The 21,954-nt window shown below is 45.4% G+C and overlaps 1 protein-coding gene and 1 pseudogene across 8 annotated transcripts in view; both read right to left on the reverse strand.

The window, feature by feature from the left end:
- The window catches only part of SCAF11 (SR-related CTD associated factor 11), a 72,987-nt gene extending 52,990 nt beyond the window's left edge, over nucleotides 1-19,997 (reverse strand). For 3 of the 8 annotated variants that reach the window (XM_051851000.2, XM_051850998.2, XM_051850995.2), the window contains exon 1: nucleotides 1,400-2,129. In XM_051851000.2, the coding sequence (XP_051706960.2) occupies nucleotides 1,400-1,405 (6 nt within the window). In that variant the 5' untranslated portion in view covers nucleotides 1,406-2,129. Of the gene's footprint in view, nucleotides 1-1,399; nucleotides 2,130-19,284; nucleotides 19,720-19,863 lie in introns of those variants that run through there. The other 5 variants (XM_008259359.4, XM_051851001.2, XM_051850997.2 and 2 more) reach the window with 5 other exon arrangements.
- Nucleotides 1,675-2,116, reverse strand: LOC138843911 (small ribosomal subunit protein uS12-like; annotated as a pseudogene).
- Nucleotides 19,998-21,954: the final 1,957 nt, after the last annotated feature.

A 21,954-nucleotide genomic window follows, 5' to 3' on the forward strand; every position in this document is an offset into this window, starting at 1 on the left:
TATATGGGTGCTACTTCAAGTCCCGACTGTTCTATTTCCAATCCAGCTCCCTGCAAATGCACCTGGGAAAGCAGCAGATGGTCCAAGTCCTTGTGCCCTGCAACCACATGGGAGACAGCGAAGAAGCTTCTAGATACTGGCTTCGGCTTGGCCTAGCTCCAACCACTGTAGCCATCTGAGGAGTGAACCAGCTGATGGAAAATCTCTCTCTGTGCCTCTGCCTCTTTGTAACTCTGCCTTTCAAATAAATAAATAAATCTTTAAAAAATAAGTGGAATGAAACCTAAATGTGTACATTATAATCCCTATAGATGTATTTTTAAAAATTAGTAAAAAGCACAATAAATTAAAATGGAATACTAAAAAGTGTTTAAAAACTCAAAAGAGGCTACAGAGGAACAAAAGCAGATGAAACAAGCAAAACAAAATGGCACACCTAATCTAGACACATCGACAAAACAGTGAGATGGGGCCAGCAACGCGGCATAGCAGGTAAAGCTGCCGACTACAGTGCAGCATCCCATATGGGCACTGGTTCAAATCCCGGCTGCTCCACTTCAGATCCCACTCTCTTGCTATGGCCTGGGAAAGCAGAAGAAGATGCCCCAAGTCCTTGGGACCCTGCACTCACGTGGGAAACCCAAAAGAAGCTCCTGGCTCCTGGCTTCAGATTGGCCCAGCTCTGGCCAATGCGGCCATGTGTGGAGTGAATCAGCGGAAGGAAGACCTCTCTCTCTCTGCCTCTGTCTCTGCCTCTCTGTAACCCTGCCTTTCAAATAAATAAATATTTAAAAAATAAGATAAAAGCAGAATAGAAAAATCAATGACAACAAAAGCTCATTCTTAGAAAAAATAAAAATTAAACCTGCAGCACAACTGATAAAGTAGATAACCTGAGTAGCCCTAGATTTACTTTTTAAAATACTGAATCTGTAGTCAAACCTTCCAAAAAAGAAACCTCCTGACCCAGATAATTTCCCTAGTGAATTCTACTAAGAAATAAATCCAAATCAATACATTCTCTTTCAGAAAATGGAAGATGAGCATTTCCCAACTCATTTTTTTACTTTAGCATCACTATACTTCAAAAACCAAAGGAAATAACAAATTTATACACAGGACTTCATCAAAATAAACAAACTATGGTACATTCAACCAGGCAGTGGAAAACTACTCGGCAATATAAAGGAATGGACTACTATTTCATTCAACAACTTACATGAACCTTAAAAGTAGTATACTGGTGGCTGGCACTGTAACATAGTGGGTAAAGCCACTGCCTGTAGTGCCAGCATCCATATGGGCAACAGTTCAAATCCTGGCTGCTCCACTTCTATCCAGCTCTCTGCTATAGCCTGGGAAAGCAGTAAAAGAAGGCCCAAGTCCTTGGCCCCTGCACCTGCATGGGAGAGCCAGAAGAAGCTCCAAGCTCTTGGCTTCAGATCAGCCCAGGTCCAGCTGTTACAGCCATTTGGGGAATGAACCAGCGGATGGAAGACTTCTCTCTCTCTGCCTCTGCCTCTGGGTAATTCTGCCTTTGAAATAAAGTTAAAAATTTTTTTTAAAAAAGTATTATACTGAGTGAAATAAGCCATTCTCAAAAGGTTACATACAACTACATTTATTCATTTTTTAGAATATGAAAATTTTTAATAATATATTTCTGCCATCAGTTTATGACATTGCTCTGTCTGTCTTGCCTTTGTATAAGGCCAAAAGAGATACACTAGCTACTATGACAACCTTAAAGCAGACTCCAGAATGTCACCAACAGCATGACCCTTTCAACCAAATCCAGCAACCAGAACTTCATCGTTTTCCTCAATGAAGTTCAAGCACCCATCATTGGGAACAAAGGCTGTTTCTTGCCATTCTTGATCAGCTGGATCCTGACACAATTCCTGATGGCAGAGTTTGGCTGTTTGGCCCCAACCCCTACTTTCTCCAGCACAATTCCCTTGGCGTGAAAAGCACCTTGAAAAGGGGGTTGGCCTTCAGAGCCATGCGCAGGTGGGCTTTCTTGTACTGCTTGTCATGCACTCTGGTCCTGTCAGTAACTGTGGAGCTTCCTGGCAGTGTGAAGACCACGGTTGGCACTTGCCCATCTTGCTGGCATGAGGGCCTGAGCAAATAGAGAGGCCGCTCCAGGAACCCACAAGCCACCTACAGGACATTCTTGAAAGGTCCAAATTATAGTGATTTAAAATTTGTTTGGGGTTCTTTTCCTACCTCAGGGAAGGTATGACTACAAAGATAGCACAAGGAGAAATTTTGGGGTAACAGCACCATTCTGAATCCTGTAGTAGTGGTAATAAAAATTTACATATGTGTTACAATTCACAGAACTATGGAGAAGACTGCTGTGGCACGGCAGGTCAAGATGGCTCTTGGGACGACCACATTCCCAACTAGAGCGCCAGTTCAAGTCCTGACTACTCATTTCCAATCCAGCTCCCTGATAATGTGCTTGGGGGACAGCAGGTGATGGCTCAAGTACTTAAATTCCTGCCATCTATGTGGAGGACTTGGATAAAATTACTCCTGGCTTCAGGCTGGCCCAGCTCCAGCTGTTATAGCCATCAGAAGAGTAAACGAGTAGACAGAAGATTCTCTCTCTTTCCCCCACCACAGGTCTTTCAAATAAATACATCTTTTTAAAAATCTACAGAACTCTATACCCAAAAAATGTCAATTTTCCTATATATTAGTAATATTTAAAAATTTTTAAAGTAAGCTAACATGAAGGAGCAACTACAGATTGGAATTTAAATTGTTAACATTTTCAATAAGGTACTTTCTCATTGACAGCTTCACAGTCTATCTTTCCAACTGGTTTACCACCAATGAGGGCCACCCAAATCACACTATCACTTGAAATGAGTTGTCTGAATTTTCTACCTCTGGTTCCCACATTTTTTAACAGTTCTGAAAAGTCAGAGAAACAACATATATCTATAACTGTAGAGATACATACATTAAAATAACAGGCACAATTTAACAATCCCACTAAATTCTAAGACAGAGTTAATGAGATAAGTCAGCACCAGGCCTCCATCGATAATGTGCCAAGGCCAGTTTCTCCACTACCTGGGGAAAGGTGTCCACTGCAGCTGGCTCATAGGTAGGTCACACTCACACGTGACAACTGGCCTCTCAATAGGAAGAATACATCTACAATGCAGTACTTTATTTAAAGAAAGAAAATGGATACCTTTCATTTGCCTGGATAGATTACCATAAAAGATTTTGATAACGAACTTACAACAGGCTTCCATTACAACTACAAATGATAAGCAATTGAAGTATAGCATGTTCCGTGCCCTTCAATAATTTTAATATATTTATGCAATTCTTCTCTAATTCCCCCGTTAAGAGATGGAGGAGTAAAACAGAGCTGATTACTTAACCCCCACTTACCTTGAGATTTCCATCCCCAATCCTAAAGAACAATGACACACTCAAGTGGTGAAGTAAACCTGCAGCTCTTACAGTTTTTGATTTTGTTCCATCAGCAGTTACTCAATGCCTATTGTGGGTTCTTTGAAGAAGAGTTTTATGTGAAGGAAAGTAGGGTTTATATTTAGAAGAATAAGTCTCATGTTTATCTAGCAAGTCAGACTCATTTTACAACCAAATCCCCCAAGAACACCATAAAAGCATTAGGGTCAGTAAGACAGCACTTTCAGATCTGACCAGCAGAACAGCAAAGAGAAGAAAACATCCTCGAAGCAAGGATGGAATGGCAGGAATGGGAAATGTCCAGCCCATGAGCCACGTAAGACCCACAAAATCACTTGGTCTGGCCCTGCCAATGGAACAAGAGGCAGGACTCAAAATTCAGTAAATCTATAGCAGGCTAATTTTTAATTTGGTAATTTTGCACAGCCCATGAATGATAAATATACACAAATGGGGCCGGCACTGTAGCGTAGAAGATTAAGGTTCTGCCTGTGACACCAGCATTCCCTATGGGCACCAGTTCGGCTCCATTTCTGATCCAGCTCTCTGCTAATGTGTCTGGGAAAGTAGTGGAAGATGGCCCAAGTGCGTGGGCCCCTGCACCCACATGGGAAACCCAGAAGAAACTCTTGGCTTTGACCTTGCCTTGCCCTGGCTGTTGTGGCCATTTCGATAGTGAACCAACAGATAGAAGGTATCCCTAGCTCTGTTTCTCTCTTTCTCTCTATCTCTGCCTTTCAAGTAAATAAACAAACCTTTTTTAAAAAGTAAAAACTAAGAAAACATACCCAATGGCCCTTGGCAGAAATAAGACTCTCCCCAGTGCAATAAAGAAAAGGTGAATTTATATCCTCTTCTACCCAAAACCGGAAAAGTGTCAACTATAATATAACCCGTAGTCTACCCTGGAGACACTTTCTAAGTCAAAATGGTTATCCCTGTGCATCCATCCACCTCCCCAAACAGAAAACACCCATAAACAAACAAATTTGTCTTCCTTTGTGCTGCTGTAACAAAGTATCCGTGACTGGGTAATCCATAAGTTACAGAATTTGTTTCTCACAGTTCTGGTGGCTGAGTACCAGGTTTGGTGTGTAGTGTTCAGTCTCTGCTTCCACGATGGCATCTTGCTGCGTCCTCCCTCGCATGCCACAGATTCAGAAAGGGGGAAAGGCCCAGCTAGCTCCCTCTAGCCCATTTAGAAGTAACTAATCCCAACCATGAGGGTAAGGGCCCTCATGACCTAACCACCTCCTAAAGATCCCACCTGTTAATACTGTTGCATTGGGGATTAAAATGCAACATGTGGGCAAGTGCTGTGGCGTAGCAGGTAAAGCTGCCACCTGCAGTGCCAGCATCCCATGTGGGCACGGGTTCGAGTCTTGGCTGCTCCACTTCTGATCCAGCTCTCTGCTGTGGTCTGGGAAAGCAGTAGAGGATAGCCCAGGTCCTTAGGACCCTGCACCCACATGGGAGACCTGGAGGAGGCTACTGGCTCCTGGCTTTGGATCGCTTTGGATCGCCGCAGTTCCAGTCATTACAGCCAGTTGGGGAGTGAACTAGCAGATGGAAGACCTTTCTCTCTCTCTCTCGCTCACTCTCCCCCTCCAACCTCTCCTCTCTGTGTAACTCTTTCAAATAAATCTTTTTTAAAAATGCAACATGGGCCGGCGCCGCGGCTCACTAGGCTAATCCTCCGCCTAGCGGCGCCGGCACACCGGGTTCTAGTCCCGGTAGGGGCGCCGGATTCTGTCCCGGTTGCCCCTCTTCCAGGCCAGCTCTCTGCTGTGGCCAGGGAGTGCAGTGGAGGATGGCCCAGGTGCTTGGGCCCTGCACCCCATGGGAGACCAGGAAAAGCACCTGGCTCCTGGCTCCTGCCACCGGATCAGTGCGGTGCGCCGGCCGCAGCGCGCCGGCCGCGGCGGCCATTGGAGGGTGAACCAACGGCAAAGGAAGACCTTTCTCTCTGTCTCTCTCTCTCACTGTCCACTCTGCCTGTCAAAAAAAAAAAAAAAATTGCAACATGAATTTTGGAGAAGAATTAATTAAAATAAATGACACATGCAAATACTATCACAGAGGAATGGGACTGGATTTCATCTATAACGATAAGGAAAAAAGGGACAATGCTCAAAACATTGCTTCTGAAATTTTACTCTGTTCTATTCAAACAAGATTTTTTTAAATCTTAGAATAGTTTCAACTCTAAAAAAGTCTGCTGCTTTTGCACAAATGCTAACTGTTACTGATACTGGTTCCTTAAGAAATTCCCATTTTCACACTAATTCCTTAAAAATGGATACAATGTTCTATAATGAAACTGAGATTGAAAAAGAACAATTATTTTCCATAGTTTAAAAAAGGCTCTTAATTCCAGCTAAGCTTATAATCTAAATTTCTTAAACACAGAATCATTCTCCTATGTAATGACCTTAAAGACAGATATTTTATTGTCACATAAGTTTGTGTGTGCATAGATATCACTGTGTCCCTCAATTCTACTTCTATGAAATATTACTATCCTAACCCAAATACATACATTATATACTATACATACAACCTTTAAAAAGTTCTCGCCTGTGTTAGCATCAGACATGGAAAGACACTGGGATTCACTCCTAAATGTAATTTTTTTCAAAGATTTATTTATTTGAAAGCCAGAACAACAAAGAGAGGAAGAGACAGAGAGAGATGTCTTCCATCTGCTGGTTCACTCCCCAAATGGCCACAACCACCAGGTCTCAGGCCAAACTCAAGAGCCAAGAAGGCTGTCCTGCCCTCCCACATGGGTGGCACGAGCCCAGGTACTTAGACCAACTTCTACTGCCTTCTCAGGAGCACTAGCTAGGAGCTAGACTGGAAGCTTAAGAGCTAGGACTCAAAACCAGCACTCCAATATGGGATCCTGGCATCAAACACAGCAACTTAATCCACTGTGGTACAACACCAGCTCCCTAAATGTAATCTTATGACAAATGCTACAATAATCCATGACTGGGACTTTGGGATAACATTTTCATACTAATTTTAACTACTGCTTTCTGACAGGTCATAAATTAGCTCATTTATCTCTTATAGTAAACACATGAAACAGATACCTCCATTTATATATACAATGAAGTTAAGTAACTTGCCCAAGGTCACAAAGACAAGGTAAATAGGATTGAGACCCACCAAGCTTTTTACTGGAAATAACACAAATATTAACCCAAGTCACTAGAAACAGAAGTAGTCAAGCAACAGGAAGTGGTAATATTCCTGATGATTCATATGACTGCAAAACTGTTGTTCACCACTCCATCAGCAGGATTCAACAGCACACCTCCAAGAGAGTGCCCAATAAACAACTTCAAGTCAATTATTTATGTACATGTTTAATAAGCACGGCACAAATCAAGTTCTAAGTTCTCCCTCTCTCTCTTCATATATATATACATATATATAAAAATATACGTACACACACATCACATATACGGAAGAGATTAACTTTAGTTCACAGTGATACTTTCATTATCTTCATTTTTATAGTAGATGCTCGATTTATAGTGGAGCCAGGAATGACATCCTGGCAATCTAGCTCTACTGTACATTATTATTATCATTTATTTATTTGAAAAGTGGAATTACAGAGGGGCAGAGGCAGAGAGAAAAAGAGGTCTTCCATCTGCTGGTTCATTCCCCAAATGGCTGCAATAGCCAAAGCACTGGATGATCCAAAGCCAGGAGCCTAGAGTTTCCTCTGGGTCTCCCATGTGGGTGCAGGGGCCCAAGAACTTGGGCCATCTTCCACTGCTTTCCCAGGATATAGCAGAGAGCTGGATCGAAAGTGGAGCAGCCGGACTTGAACTGGCACCTCTATGGGATGCCGGTGCTGCAGGTGGCGGCTTTACCGGCGGCCCTTTTGCTGTGCTCTTAATTGTGTAACTAAACCATCCAATACAGACACAAAAACCTCTGTTTCAGGTTATAAGTCATCCAGTATCTCAGCTGAACACCAAATCCTTATGGTATTTAAGTGACACTGACCTAAGTACAATAGTAATTGTGGCTAATTCCATCTCTATGGTTCATTCCCTTAAATTAATTTATTTAGTGAGTGTTTTTTCCAAGACCTTTTAGGGCAAAGAACATGGAAGTAGAGTAAGTCACTGCATCAGGAAGTCCTGTTCCACCAGCTTTTAACGTACTACCAATATTCTCTTTCCGCAAAGTACTCTAAATAGGAGAAACTACACTGATAGTGAGCAAATATTGTTGCGAGGGTAGGCATATGGTGCAGTGGTTATGATGCCTGGGATGCCTGCATCCCAAATATTAATACCTGGGTTCAAGAGCTGGTGCCATGGCCCACTCCAGGTGCAAATGTGTACCCTGGGAGGAAGCAAATGAGGGCTTAAGTACTTGAGTCCCTGCCACCCATGCAGGAGACCCATACTGAAATCTCAGCTTCTAACCCTGGATGTTGCTGGAATTTGGAAAGTGAACTAGCAGAAGAAAGATCTGTTTCTGTCCATTTGTCTCTTCTATCTTTCAACTAAATGAAAATAATTAATAAAAGCTGTCAATGTCTTTGATTTAAAAATATATGATTTATAATTATTGAAATAAAGAAATATTGTCAGACTATCCAAAGATATTTCAAAAAAGTTTGTGGAAAATGAAATTAAAAGATGTTTATTTTGCAAAAAAAATTGAAATCCATGCATGCTTTTTTTAATAATATACATTTTCTATGAACTTCTTGAAGACTTCTCATATACCCATAGATAATTTTTGGAAAAGACCAACTCAGACCATAAAGATTTTAGAGTTGAAGTGATAGTGCAATTTTCTCCAAAAAATAATCTTACTACAGAAGGTTACAAACTGCAAACTACCTTTTCAAGTGAAATACCTAGCTGGTTAGTTGAACGTGATTATTTTCAATATGACTATGATGCCACAAGCAGACATTTCTGCACATGACCTCATGTGATGGGTTGCAGTCAAAACCTCAGTGCACTAAAAATACTTTGTAAAATTACTTGTGGGCTACGTACATAAGGTACACATAACACACAAATGATTTTCATCTTAAGACTTAGATCCCATCCTCCAAGACATTTCATTGCAGACCTCTCAAATATTACAAAATCAAAAACAGGAATAAAATCTGAAATCTGAAAACACCTCTGGGCCCAAGTATTTTGGGAAATGGAGGCTCAATCTAGCATAATTGTGTTCCATGGACAGGAAAATGAATGCTTCCAGGGCCAGCACTAGTTAAGCAGCTACAAACAATGCCAGCATCCCACACCAGAGCATGAGTTCAAGCACCAGGTGCTCTGCTTCCAATCCAGCTTCCTGCTAATGCTCCTGGAAAAACAGCATTAGATGGCTCAGGCACTTGGGTCCTGCCATCCATGTAGGAGACCACGATGGAGTTCCAGGCTAACGGCTCTGACCTGGCCCATACCCCACTGTTATAGCCACTTGGGAAGTGAACCAACGATGGAAGACCTCTTTTTTCTGTTTTTCCCTCTCTCTGTTGTCATTTTTTTTTTTTTAAGATTGATTTATTTATTCAAAAGTCAGAGTTACACAGAGAGAGGAGAGGCAGAGAAAGAGAGTTCTTCCATCCGATGGCTCCTTCCCCAATTGGCCGCAACGGCCAGAGCTGTGCTGATCTGAAGCCATAAGCCAGGAGCCAGGAGCTTCTTCTAGGTCTCCCACACCAGTGCAGGGGCTCAAGCACTTGGGCCATCCTCCACTGCTTTCTCAGGCCACAACAGAGAGCTGGATCACAAGAGGAGCAGCTGAGACTAGAACCGGCGCTCATATGGGATGCCGGTGCCTCAAGCCAGGGCATTAACCCGCTGTGCCACAAAGCCGGCCCCATGTTCTTTCTTTCAAATAAATAAGTCTTTAAAAAAAAAGAAAAAGAAATGACTTCTGAAATGAAGTCAGAAGTTATCATCAGAGAAATAATAACTATAAAAAAGAAACAAAAATTTTAGAATTGAAATAAGGGCACAATAGAAATGAAATGCAAAGGAATTGATTAGTAACTTAAAATTGAATCACCAGAAATAACCTAATCTGAAGGACACAGAAATAAAAGACTGAAAATACGATGAAGAGAGAGTTTCAAGGTCCTGTGGACAACAGCAAAATATACTTATGTCACTGAGTTTCAGAAACAGGGAAAAGAAACTGGTATAGGAAAACATTTGATGAAATAATGTCCAGGGGTGGGTGTTATGGTGCAAGTGTCCCATATGGACACCAATTAACATCCCACCTGTCCCAATTCCAATCCAGCTCCGTGTTAATGGCCTGGAAAAAGCAGTAGAGGATGTCCCACATACTCAGGCCCCTGCCACCAACACGGGAGACCCAGGGGAAGCTCCTGGCTCTGGTCTGGCCCATTCCTCCCCAATGCAGCCATCTGAGGAGTAAACCAATGGATATTAGATCGATTGATCTCTCTGTAACTCTGACTTTGAAACACATAAGAATCGTTAACCCATAATTCTAAGTCCAGGGAAGGATTTCACCAGAAATCCAAGTGTTTTAAAAAGACATTTCCAGCCAAGAAGCACTAAGGATTTATTACCATATGGCTTGCTTTAAAAGATGTGCAAAAGGGGGCTAGCACTGTGGCAAAGCGGGTTAAAGCCCTGGCCTGAAGCACTAGCATCCCATATGGGGGCTGGTTCTAGTCCCGGCTGCTCCTCTTCAACCCAGCACTCTGCTATGGCCTGGGAAAGCAGTGGAGGATGGCCCAAGTCCTTGGGCCCCTGTACCCACGTGGGAGACCAGGAAGAAGCTCCTGGCTTCGGATCGGCACAGCTCTGGCCATTGTGGCCATCTGGGGAGCAAGCCAGAGGATGGAAGACCTCTCTCTCTGTCTCTACCTCTCTCTGTAACTTTCAAATAAATAAAATAAATCTTAAAAGGGGGGGGGGGGGCGGCGGCGCCATGGCACAGTAGGTTAACCCTCTGCCTGCAGCGCCAGCATCTCATATGGGCGCCAGTTCTAGTCCCAGCTGCTCCTCTTCTAATGCAACTCTCTGCTGTGGCCTGCGAAAGCAGCAGAAGATGGCCCAAGTCCTTGGGCCCCTGCACCCGCATGGGAGACCAGGAAGAAGCTCATGGCTCCTGGCTTCAGATCAGCACAGCTCCAGCTGTTGTGGCCATTTGGGGAGTGAACCAACAGAAGGAAGATCTTTCTGTCTCTCCCTCTCATTGTCTGTAACTCTACCTCTCAAATAAATACATAAAATCTTAAAAAAAAAAAAAAATGTGCAAAAGGAAATTCCTTGAGCTTAAAGGAAATGATACCAGAATTAAACTTGGAATTTTATTAATACAAAACAATATAAAATATTTGTGTATAAAAGTCTAGTTTTCTCCCCTTAAGTTCCTTCGATGTGTATGACTACTGAATTCAAGAATCTCATTGCTGGGAAGGCTTTGTGGCACAACTTGGGTTAACTTGCCTCCTGGGAAGCCTGTCTCCCATATCAGAGTGCCCAGTTCAGGTCCTAGTTACTCTGCTTCTAATCCAGCTTCTTTCCCATGTGCCTGGGAAGGAGCAAATGATGGTTCATGTTTTTGAGTCCCTGCATCCATGCAGGAGACAGAGAAGTTATTCCTGACTCCTGGCTTTAGCCTGGCCCAGTCCCAGCTGTTATAAGCATTTGGGGAATATACCAGCAGAAGAGAGACCCTCTCTCTGTCCCTATGCCTTTGAATAAATAATTACAAAAAAAAATCTCAGCAACACACACACACATATATATATACACATATATATATATGTAATACGCATGACAACTATTCCATAATGGTTATCACTGCACACAGATATAACAAATGTGACAATTACTCCACAACAGACATTAGGGGAGCTGTGGGGTTGCTAGATTAAGTAGTAAAGCATTAACCCTAATGAGACTGTTAACATAGGAAATACATTAGAACACCCAGAGTAGGACTGTCTAACAGAAATACAATGCAAACTACATATGTAATTATGTAATTAAAGGGAATAAATGATAAACAATGAAAATAAAAGGGAAAATGTAAGGGAACTTAAAATCTAACCTAGAATTTAAACTGTATTTTATAAGAAACAGAGAATCATGAAAGAAAAATCTACCTCTCCCCATACTTTTTTTAAAGTAGTTTCTGAGATGTTTAGATTGGGTGCTCTAAGGTTAATGAGACAGCAGAAAGGGGGGAGAGTGAGGGAAATGCGGAAATTAGTTAGAAGAAAGCTGGTAGGATCAACCTCCTCAAGGACATCAGCCATGATCTGGGCCCAGACCCCACGGACAAGCCAGCTATCAACAAACGTGGAACACAGCCTTGTAGGCAGGGAATGGGTCTACTCTACCCCAGGCAGCCAACCCAGGACCACAGCAAGTCTTCACAATGAAGAGTACCCCCACGGCACATTTAAAAAGCAACACTACCATACAGGACACCAGAACACTAAGGACTGAAAACCACTCACTACAAAGGGCTAACTCAAAGGTATGGAGTGCAGCGACAGAATCAGCTGTTTGTTCTCAATGGACTTACATAAATATTATGTAAAAATTGAAACAGGTGAGGAAACTAAGATACTTTAAAAAAAAATCAATTTACAGAACCATTAAAATTCTAAGCCAGGTCTGACTCCTAAATTTATACATAAAATAGAATGAATCACTGATTTGCTTTACTGCCAAAAATACAATAAGACATATCTTTTTTTTAAAGATTTATTGATTTATTTGAAAGTCAGAGTTACACAGAGAGAGGAGAAGCAGAGAGAGAGAGAGAGAGAGAGGCCTTCCATCAGATGGTTCACTCCCCAATTGGCCGCAACTGCGTCGATCCGAAGCCAGGAGCCAGGAACTTCCTCCGGGTCTCCCACGCGGGTGCTGGGGCCCAAGGACTTGGGCCATCTTCTTACTGCTTTCCCAGGCCATAGCAGAGAGCCGGATCGGATGCCGGCACTTTAGGCCAGGGTGTTAACCCGCTGCACCACAGCTCCGGCCCCAATAAAAGACAATCTTAAAAGTAGGTCTGAGAACTCAAGGGTAAAAAGGGAAATAATGAGGAAATTTAGTCTCAACAGGTATAAATTAAAAAGCTGAAAATATATCTGATTATTATTTTCCACTAAAATTTTTGTTGTAGTAAACTTTTTTTTTTTTTTTTTTTTTTTTTTTTTTGACAGGCAGAGTGGACAGTGAGAGAGAGAGACAGAGAGAAAGGTCTTCCTTTTGCCGTTGGTTCACCCTCCAATGGCCGCCGTGGCCAGCGCGCTGCAGCCGGCGCACCGCGCTGATCCGATGGCAGGAGCCAGGAGCCAGGTGTTTTTCCTGGTCTCCCATGGGGTGCAGGGCCTAAGCACCTGGGCCATCCTCCACTGCACTCCCTGGCCACAAAAAAGGGCTGGCCTGGAAGAGGGGCAACCGGGACAGAATCCGGCGCCCCGACCGGGACTAGAACCCGGTGTGCCGGCGCCGCTAGGCGGAGGATTAGCCTAGTGAGCCGCGGCACCGGCTGTAGTAAACTTTTATAAAAAGGAATAAACTGGGGTTGGTGCTGTTGCACAGCAGGTTAGGCTGCCACTTGCATCACCAGCATCCCATATGGGCACCAGTTCGAGTCCCAGCTACTCCACTTCCAATTCAGCTCCCTGCTAATGGACCTGGAAAAGCAGGGGAGGATGGGTCAAAACCTTGGGACCCTACTACCCACATGAGAGACCCAGAAGAAACTTCTGGCTCCTGGTTTCAGCCTGGCCCAGTCCTGGCTGTTGTGATCATTTGGAGAGTGAATGAACAGACGGAAGCTCACTCAGTTCCTCTCTCCCTCTCTCTCTCCCTCCCTCAGTCTCAGTCTCAGTCTCAGTCTCTCTCTCTCTCTCTCTCTCTGTTCCTGCCTTGCCCCCTCTCTAACTCTGCCTTTTAAAAAAAATAAATAAATCTTTAATCTTTAAAAAGGAATAAACAGAGGAGTGTCTCTACACTGCAACTTTGGTTGGAAGAATCAGAGCCCAGGTCAGTGATCAAGATGTACACATCAGGGATATTAAGAGCCCACAGTGAGGTCCTAGAGCTTAAACTGAATGGTAACATCTGGGGTACCTGAGAATTGTGCTCAGGATATTATCGTCTATACAGAGTAAAAAGGGAATCCAACATGGGAAAGAGCAGCACTGGGAAGACAGCTGAGAAGAAGAGCTGATCAACATAAAGACAGTAATAAAAGATTCTCCTTCTAAGACAAGAGTTATAAATTCCAAAAGGGAGAAAATCAGAAAAAACCTTGTCAATTACACTTAGAAAAATTTTAGTTTTCCATATATGGATACAGAAATAAATACAATGCTCAAATCTTGATTTCAAAACACATTTCTCCACTAAAAGAAATCAGTCTTTGGAATAACTGATTCCAGGACTGTGGCAGAGAAAATAAAAGGTAAGTTTGGGAGCCAGCACCATGGCACAGTGGGTTAATCCTCTGCCTGCAGCGCCAGCATCCCATATGGGCGCCAGTTCTAGTCCCAGCTGCTCCACTTCCAATCCAGCTCTCTGCTGTGGCCCGGGAGGGCAGTGGAAGATGGCCCAAGTCATTGGGCCCCTGCACCCGCATGGGAGACCAGGAAGAAGCTCCTGGCTCCAGATCAGCGCAGCCCAGCCGTTGCGGCCATTTGGGGAGTGAACCAACAGAAGGAAGACCTTCTCTCTCTCTCTGTCTGCAACTCTACCTTTCAAATAAATAATAAAAATTTAAAAAAAAAAAGGTAAGTTTGGTATACTGTGTCAAAAAGAATGGAATTTTTCAAACCAAGTGAAAAGAAATATAAGCTAGCTTGAAAAAAGCTTTCACTGATCAAAGCTAGGATAGCTTAACAATAAGAGCAAGTTTGATAAGGAATGGGCTATTTTTAGAGTTTAAAAATACCTACCCCAAAATTACATATTAATTTTTAAGGGACGGGGCCTGCGGCACCAGCACCCTGGGTTCTAGTCCCGGTTGGGGCGCCAGATTCTGTCCCAGTTGCTCCTCTTCCAGGCCAGCTCTCTGCTGTGGCCCGGGAGTGCAGTGGAGGATGGCCCAAGTGCTTGGGCCCTGCACCCGCATGGGAGACCAGGAGGAAGCACCTGGCTCCTGGCTTCAGATCAGCGCAGCTCACTGGGTGCAGCATGCCGCCGTAGCAGCCATTTGGGGGGTGAACCAACAGAAAAAGGAAGACCTTTCTGTCTCTCTCTCTCACTGTCTAACTCTGCCTGTCAAAAAAAAAATTATTAAGGGAGGGAAAAGTCACTTTGCAATGAAGAAGCTTGGAAGAAATCCCCTTAGGCAAGTGATCTCAGTGCATATAACAGTAACGCAGCAAATCCTATGCCAGGGGCTGGCGCTGTGGCATAGCAGGTAAAGCCACTGCCTGTATTGCCAGCATCTCATATAGGTGCCGTGTCAAGTCACGGCTGCTCCACTTCCAATCCAGCTCTCTGCTAACAGCCTGGGAAAGCAGCAGAAAAAATGGCCCAAGTCCTTGGGCTCCTGGACCTACATGGGAAACCAGGAAGAAGCTCCTGGCTTCAGATGGGCTCAGCTCTGGCTGTTGCAGCCATCTGGGGAGTGAACTAGTGGATAGAAGACCTCTCTCTCTCTGCTTCTGCCTCTCTGTAACTCTGCCTTTCAAATAAACAAATTAAATAAATAAATAAATCCTATGCCAGGTGATAGGGCAAACTGAGAACACATTACTACTGTCAAATACTGCACCATAAGGAAATATTTTACAAAGAGACATTTTACAATAAAACTAACCTTCAATCTTAAAAAAAAAAAAAAGTATCAAGGTTATGAAGGTAAGACCGAGGGATTGAAGATATTACACTTAAATGTAACACAGAATTCTTTAGTTTACAAAGGAAACTACTGTGGAAACCAGCAAACTTGATTGACAGCTGCCACTAGATAGCTAACTTCCTGACTTGGATGGTTACATACTTGTATAACAGAAATTCCTTAGAAGTGTATTTAAGGTGATGACATTGTATCTGCTACTTACTCTCAAATGGTTCAGGGGGAAAAGTTCCTTGTACTGTACCTGAAACCTGGCTGATAGTCTTAAAAAAAGAGTTACCTACAAAATTCATTTACAGCAACCAAGATTAGCAAATAAGCAAAGCAGGACTCCTTTCAAATGAAGAACAATATGTGTTTCCACCTCTTTTCATAAGACTACGCTTTATTAACATGAGATTCTCAGTGGCTTGTGAGCCATACTGCACCATCCAATACAGTAACTCCTATTCAGTGTCTCAGCCAAATTGGCCACATTTTAAGTGCTCACTAGCCACACGTCACCTTCAGCTACTATACTGGAGAGTGTAGATACACAGCATTTTCATCGAAGCAGAAATGCCTACTGGAGAGAACTGACTTATAGTTTGGGAGGCCAACTGATGTGTAATGAGTAACTAAAGGTCAAAGGGTCAAATGGACTTGGGAATAGATACTCAATAAGTGCTCTACAACTTAAGTTATTTACCTTCTCTAGATCTTCAGACCAACTTCTATAAAGTGGGCAAATACATCCAATATTGCAAGACTACTAAAAACAACAAATTAAAATTCTGTAAAATGTCTAAAACACAGTGCCTGACAGTACATATCTGATGAACATTAGTTTTCTTCTGAATGTGGGTACATAACTTTTTAAATGTTCATCTCAGTATTTGCGGATCTAGTTTAGACCTAGTTAAGGACCAATCTGAAAGTAAGGTTACTGTCCCACTTGCTCCAAAGACCAATCAGCTCTCCTCATTTTATAGTTCTCACCTTATTTAACTCTCATCAACACTTGGCCATACACAATTGTCCTCTGAAACACTCTTCCTCTGGTTTCTGTGAGACCATGCTCACTTCCTCATTCTCTGATTGGTACAGTATTCTCTGGCACCTCACATTCTCCCAGCAAACTTTCTTTCATGTTGGGAACCATTATGGTTCTCTTTTCTTGCAAGTAACACCTCATCCCCAAGGTAATTTCACTCACAACCACAATTTCAATTACCTACAAAGGTGATGCCAATTCCCTATTTTCAACCCATATCCTTTATCTATGTTTGAAAATCACTCGGGGGCCAGCATTGTGGCATAGAAAGTAAAGCCTCCACTTGCAATGCTGACATTCCATATGGGCACTAGCTCATGTCCAGGCTGCTCCATTTCCAATCCAGCTCCCTGCTAATGGCCTGGGAAAAGATCTACGTGGGAGACCCAGGTGAAGCTCCTGGCTCCTGGCTTCAGGCTGGCCTAGCACTGACCATTGCAGCTATTTGGGGAGTGAACAAGTGGATGGAAGATCTCTCCCTCTCTCTTTATCTGTAACTGACCTTCAAGATGAACAAACAAATCTTAAAAAAAAAAAAAAATCATTCATGAGTACTTTAAAAATTGTGGAAAATGGAACTAAAAATAAGCTTATTTTGGTGTAGCTTAGAAATCTATGCATCGCTGTTTCATGTCACACATTTTCCACAAACTTTCTGAAGTAGCCTATCTCTAACTGCCTGTAGAAACTTCCACCTGAGCCTTCCAGAGGTCCTCCAAACCTAGCATGTCAAAGACAACACGGCTTTTGTCCTCTCTGGGCCCCACCACCAACAGGAATCATCACCAAAATGCCTCCCTCTGCTTTAACCTACCACAGGAGGCCTACGGATCTCAAATCCCATCCATTCAGCCCATCTCCATGGTCCTCATCCTAACTCAAACTACGATCATCTCTCCCAGATCAGGCAAAAGCCCAACTTCTCCCCCAGATCACTCCTGCTGCCCATCCTCCCTCTCAATACGTATCTTCACAACCCCAGTTCTGCCCTCTGGAGCTACCAAAAGTCAGTCTAATGTGGCTTCTAAATGACAACAGTTTTAACAATAATCACATCACTGTACTCTTAGCTCCCTCTATATTCTGACAAATCACTGTTTGAAGGTCACAAATTGTTACTCTCCTTTATACATGTGGACTCCTGAACTGAACCATGGTCTGCACATAGATATAAGTAACTTGGCAGTTTTTGGAACAGTCTGAGACATACATGGTCTAAACTTTCAAACCACAATTACTATTTTTAATGTTTACAGCTGAAAGCATGTTAAACTACTAAACATTAAGTACCTACTGCATATCAAGCATTGTTCAGGTGTTTAGGGACAAAACAGTGACCAACTGTCAAACTGTTTTCTCATGGGAGTTGCATTAGAGTGAAGAAAAAAATGTAACAAACTTAAATTAGTAAAATACACAGTAATATGTTGGAAAGTAATAAAAACAATGAAGAAAAAAATGGCAGAAAAAGAGATAGGAAATGGGGGGGTGATGTTTTACAGAGTAGTCAGAAAAGATCTTGGTAGCACAGTAGCAAACGTGGTTGGAGAAAGGGTAAACACTAAGAGAAAAAGAGACCCAAATCTCCCACAACCTGTGCAGCCTACGGTAAGGACTACAAGTGACATGCTCTGACATATGCATCATACCAAAGGACACAGCCTGTTGAATGTTCAAGACTGTGTATCAGTAACAGTCACTGCAACTTTTTACAAAGCTAGTTTGCAAGCCAGAGATGAATGTGGTGTCTTCATATTTTATACTGAATTTTTATTTATCTAAGTAGCAGCAATTCATAAAGCTAAAACTTAAAGAAAAAAAAAAAGAGTCCTGTGAATAGCAACAGGACATTCATTGCTGGATATTTTAACTCTGACCTCTCTCTTACCAGTGATGTTAACAATTGGCATTGCTCAGATGCAAGACAAAGCACAAGGCTAATAAACTTCTCCTGGGGACAGAAGATATAAATAAGAACCTGCATTTTAAGTTTCTCTGTTTCACTGAACAAGGTTACAACTCAATTTACATGGTTAGGGGCCAGTGTTGTGGTGCAGGTGAAGCTAGCAGTTGCAACACCAGCAACTGGCATCCTGTACCAGAGTGCTGGCTGAAGTACTAGCTAGTCTGATTCCAAACCAGTTCCCTGTTAACCTGCCTAGGAAGGCAGCAGAAGATGGCCAAGTACTCGGGTCCCTGCCACCCATTTGGGAGACCAGCATGGCGTTCCAGGCTCCTGGCTGCTGCAGCCATTGGGGCATGAACTATCAAATGGAAGATACACCCCCTCCCATGACACACAAAGACACACTCACACACACATTCTGCTTTTCAAATAAGTAAATCTTTAGATAAGAGCAGATGATGGCAGAGCTTGAAAAAGTTACAATGAACATTCAATAACTATTATTTGTATGCCTGCTACTCTCTTTAGTTAAGTTTTTACAACTTTTGCTTCCTGATGTTGCTAAAAAGTTCAGTATTAAGCTAATGACATATGTAATATTGGATTTTCTGCATACTGAAAGATGTTACTGATGATGAATCAATGGCAGCCTGAAACTGCACTGATTCAACCGACAGCACATGTCTTCAAGAAAAGCTGAACAACCCACAGAGTTTCCATCTTAGCCACGGCCCCACTCCCAAAAGAAGATTTTACAGGGGAGGGAAAACTCCTTGAGATTTTCACGTCTTCGAGCAGCGTATTTGGAAACAATGTACACTTTCCACAGTTTCCTGCCCCCTTGCCATACTCAAACTCTACCACGGTGAGATCTTAAACACGTATCAAAGTCTCAAGGTCCTGCTCGCCCCAATCGCTATCCGAATGCGAAACTGAACGATTGCCAAAACATTCGCAAGCTCCAAAACACATGACCGCTAAAGTGCAGCTAACTAGAACAAGAATTACCAACTTTTTAAAAACTCACATTGCAAAGACGAGACAGAAATCCAACCAGGTTCTCTGACAGGACCGCATAAAACAAAAGAAAACCCGAAGACAGCTCTCTACTCCGTTTCCTCCTGCCCCCCAGTTAACAACACCACCGCCCAAAGACCCAGCAACTTTTCTCCTGCGGGCTCTCACCAAGGGCGAGCCGGAGGGGCGACTCCGCCGCCGCCTGGCTGGAGGCGCCCGCAGGCCGGAGACGCGGCCGCGGCGGCGGTCAGCGGCGGCCTCCCGGGCGGGCGGGCGGGCGGCCGGCGGCACCGAGGTCGCCGCGCAGTAAAGTTTGGCTTCGCAGCGGCCGCGCGCCGGCGACAAAAGCCAAGTCCCCAGCGTCGCCGGCGCGGCGGGGCGGGTGTCGGCGGCGAGAGCGGGGCCTGCCCGCGGGGACGGGGCCGGGCCGAGGCCGAGGACCGGACGGAGGAGGGACCGGGACGGGGCCGGCGAGGCGCGGGGCCCGGCCGCAGCCTCAACTTTCCGCCGCGCGAGACTCCCAACTCGGGCCGCCCGGGCCGCTCCCAGCCCGCGCCGGCCCTCCCCACCCCGGGCCGCCCGCGTTTACCTCAGGCCGAGGTCGAGGCCCCGCCGCGGGGACCGAGGCCCGTCCCTGCGCCGCCGAGCTCCCGAACGCGGGGGGCCACGGCGCCGGCTCGCGGGCCGCCGAGGGAGGCGCGAGGCGGGAGCGGGCCGCGCTGCGCTGCTCCCTCCCCCGCCGCGTGGGCCTCCTCTTCGCTCCCGCCTCCCTCCCTCCGCGCCGCCTCAGGCCGGCGCGCCGCGGTGACGACGGCGGCGACCGGCCCAGCCTTCTTCCCGCCCGCCCGGGCCCACAGCCCGCAGCGCTCGGCGCGGCCGCCGGGGGGCGCCGACAACCCGCCGCGGGCTGCGGGGCGCGGTGGGCGGGGCCACGCCGTGCGTCCGCGAGCGGGAGGGAGCCGGCGGCGAGGGCTTCTGGGAAATGCGCTCCCAGCCCGCCGCCCCGCCGCGCGCCGAGCCTGGCTGTGCGCGTGCGCTCTGCGGGACCGGGCCTGCCCTGCCCGGTGGTCTCGGGCAGGCGGCTCTGCGGCGGCGGCCCGCCGGCTCTGCCCTCTGTGGGGGTCACGGGGTGTGAGGAGTGTGCACGGGCGGCCATCGGAGGCGCGGGCCGATGGCACCCGCGTCCCCAGCGGGCCGGGCCTTGTGCGGGGCCCCGCACCGAGACGCGGCCGGGGGCGTCGTGAGGCGAGCCGGCCAGGGCCCAGGGCCGAGCGCCAGGCCGCGTCCGTGGGAGCGGGCTCGCCCGCGGCGAGGGACCGCGCTGGCCCTCAGGCGTCGTGAGGCGAGCCGGCCAGGGCCCAGGGCCGAGCGCCAGGCCGCGCCCGTGGGAGCGGGCTCGCCCGCGGCGAGGGACCGCGCTGGCCCCTCAGCTTCCGGCAGGTCGTGTTCACGCCGGCCGGCCTCCGAGGCGTTCTGCGAGCGCGGGGCGGCAAAGTGCTCTCCGAAAATGACGGCTTCCGCTTCTGGCTGGCGGTAGTGACTGGAGCACAGTGTGAGGTTTCGAACACGTGCACGCCGTAGATGGACACAGAGGGGCCAGACGTCGCTGCTGCTCGCTCGTGACCGTGCCGCGAGGTGGCCAGGACTGTCCCTCCTCGGCCTGTCCCAAGCAGGAAGCCGCGGCTGGGGACGGCCTCTCGTCTCCCAGGGAAGACCACGACCTGGGCACGAGCATTTCCATGGCTGCACCCTGACAATTCAGGAGGGTAAAATTCACAGTACGCTAGCGGTACATACGCAAAAGATGGACTGTAAGCAGGCGAGTGAGGCTGATGTGCCCACCATCGTTGTCGATTGGATTATAACCACAGAACATGACGCACGAGACTCAGGAGAAAAACACATGGAGAGGAAGCTCTGGTACACAGACAGCGACCTAGTGGCGAATGTTCCAAAACCGACCTGTCACTTAAGACTTATGGAGGTCCTTAGAAATCAGCAAGTTGTTGCTGATTTTTCTTTTTTCTTTTCTTTTTTTTTTTTTTTTTTTTTTTTTGTGCATAACAAGAAGTTCTGATTTTAATGAAATGTCTGGCATTTCTTAAAGCATTGAAAGTGTTTGAATTCACAGAGTGTACAGTGTAAGACTCAAGCAAAACGTGGCCAAATAGACAATACTCATGTAGGGAATGAAACATTAATGCTATAAGGAAAAGTTGGTTAACAAGAATTTTTTAAAGCCAGTTTTTTTCTTGTTTTTGTTTTTGTTTTTTTTAGATTTATTTACTTATTTGAAAGGCTGAGAGAGAGAGAGAGAGTCTTCCATGCACTGGTTCACTTCCCAAATGGACACAATGGTCAGGGCTAATCTAGTCTGAAGCCAGGAGCCAGAAGCTTCTTCCATATCTCCCAAGCAGGTGCAGGACCCCAAGGACTTGGGACATCTTCTACTGCTTTCCCAGGTCATAGCAGAGATTTAGATTGGAAGAGGAGCATCCAGGGCTTGAACTGGTGTCCAAATGGAATGCTGGCACCACAGGCTTTACCCACTACACCACAACACCAGCCCTGCCAGCAGTTTATTTGATCTTCACACTGTGAAGTATGTTTTAATCCGGGTAATACTGTCCAGCTGTTATCTCTGTAGAATTAAATTTATTTCTGTGGGGCCAACGCTGTT

Source organism: Oryctolagus cuniculus, chromosome 9, assembly GCF_964237555.1.
Source record: "Oryctolagus cuniculus chromosome 9, mOryCun1.1, whole genome shotgun sequence".
In the NCBI taxonomy this organism is placed as follows: domain Eukaryota; kingdom Metazoa; phylum Chordata; class Mammalia; order Lagomorpha; family Leporidae; genus Oryctolagus; species Oryctolagus cuniculus.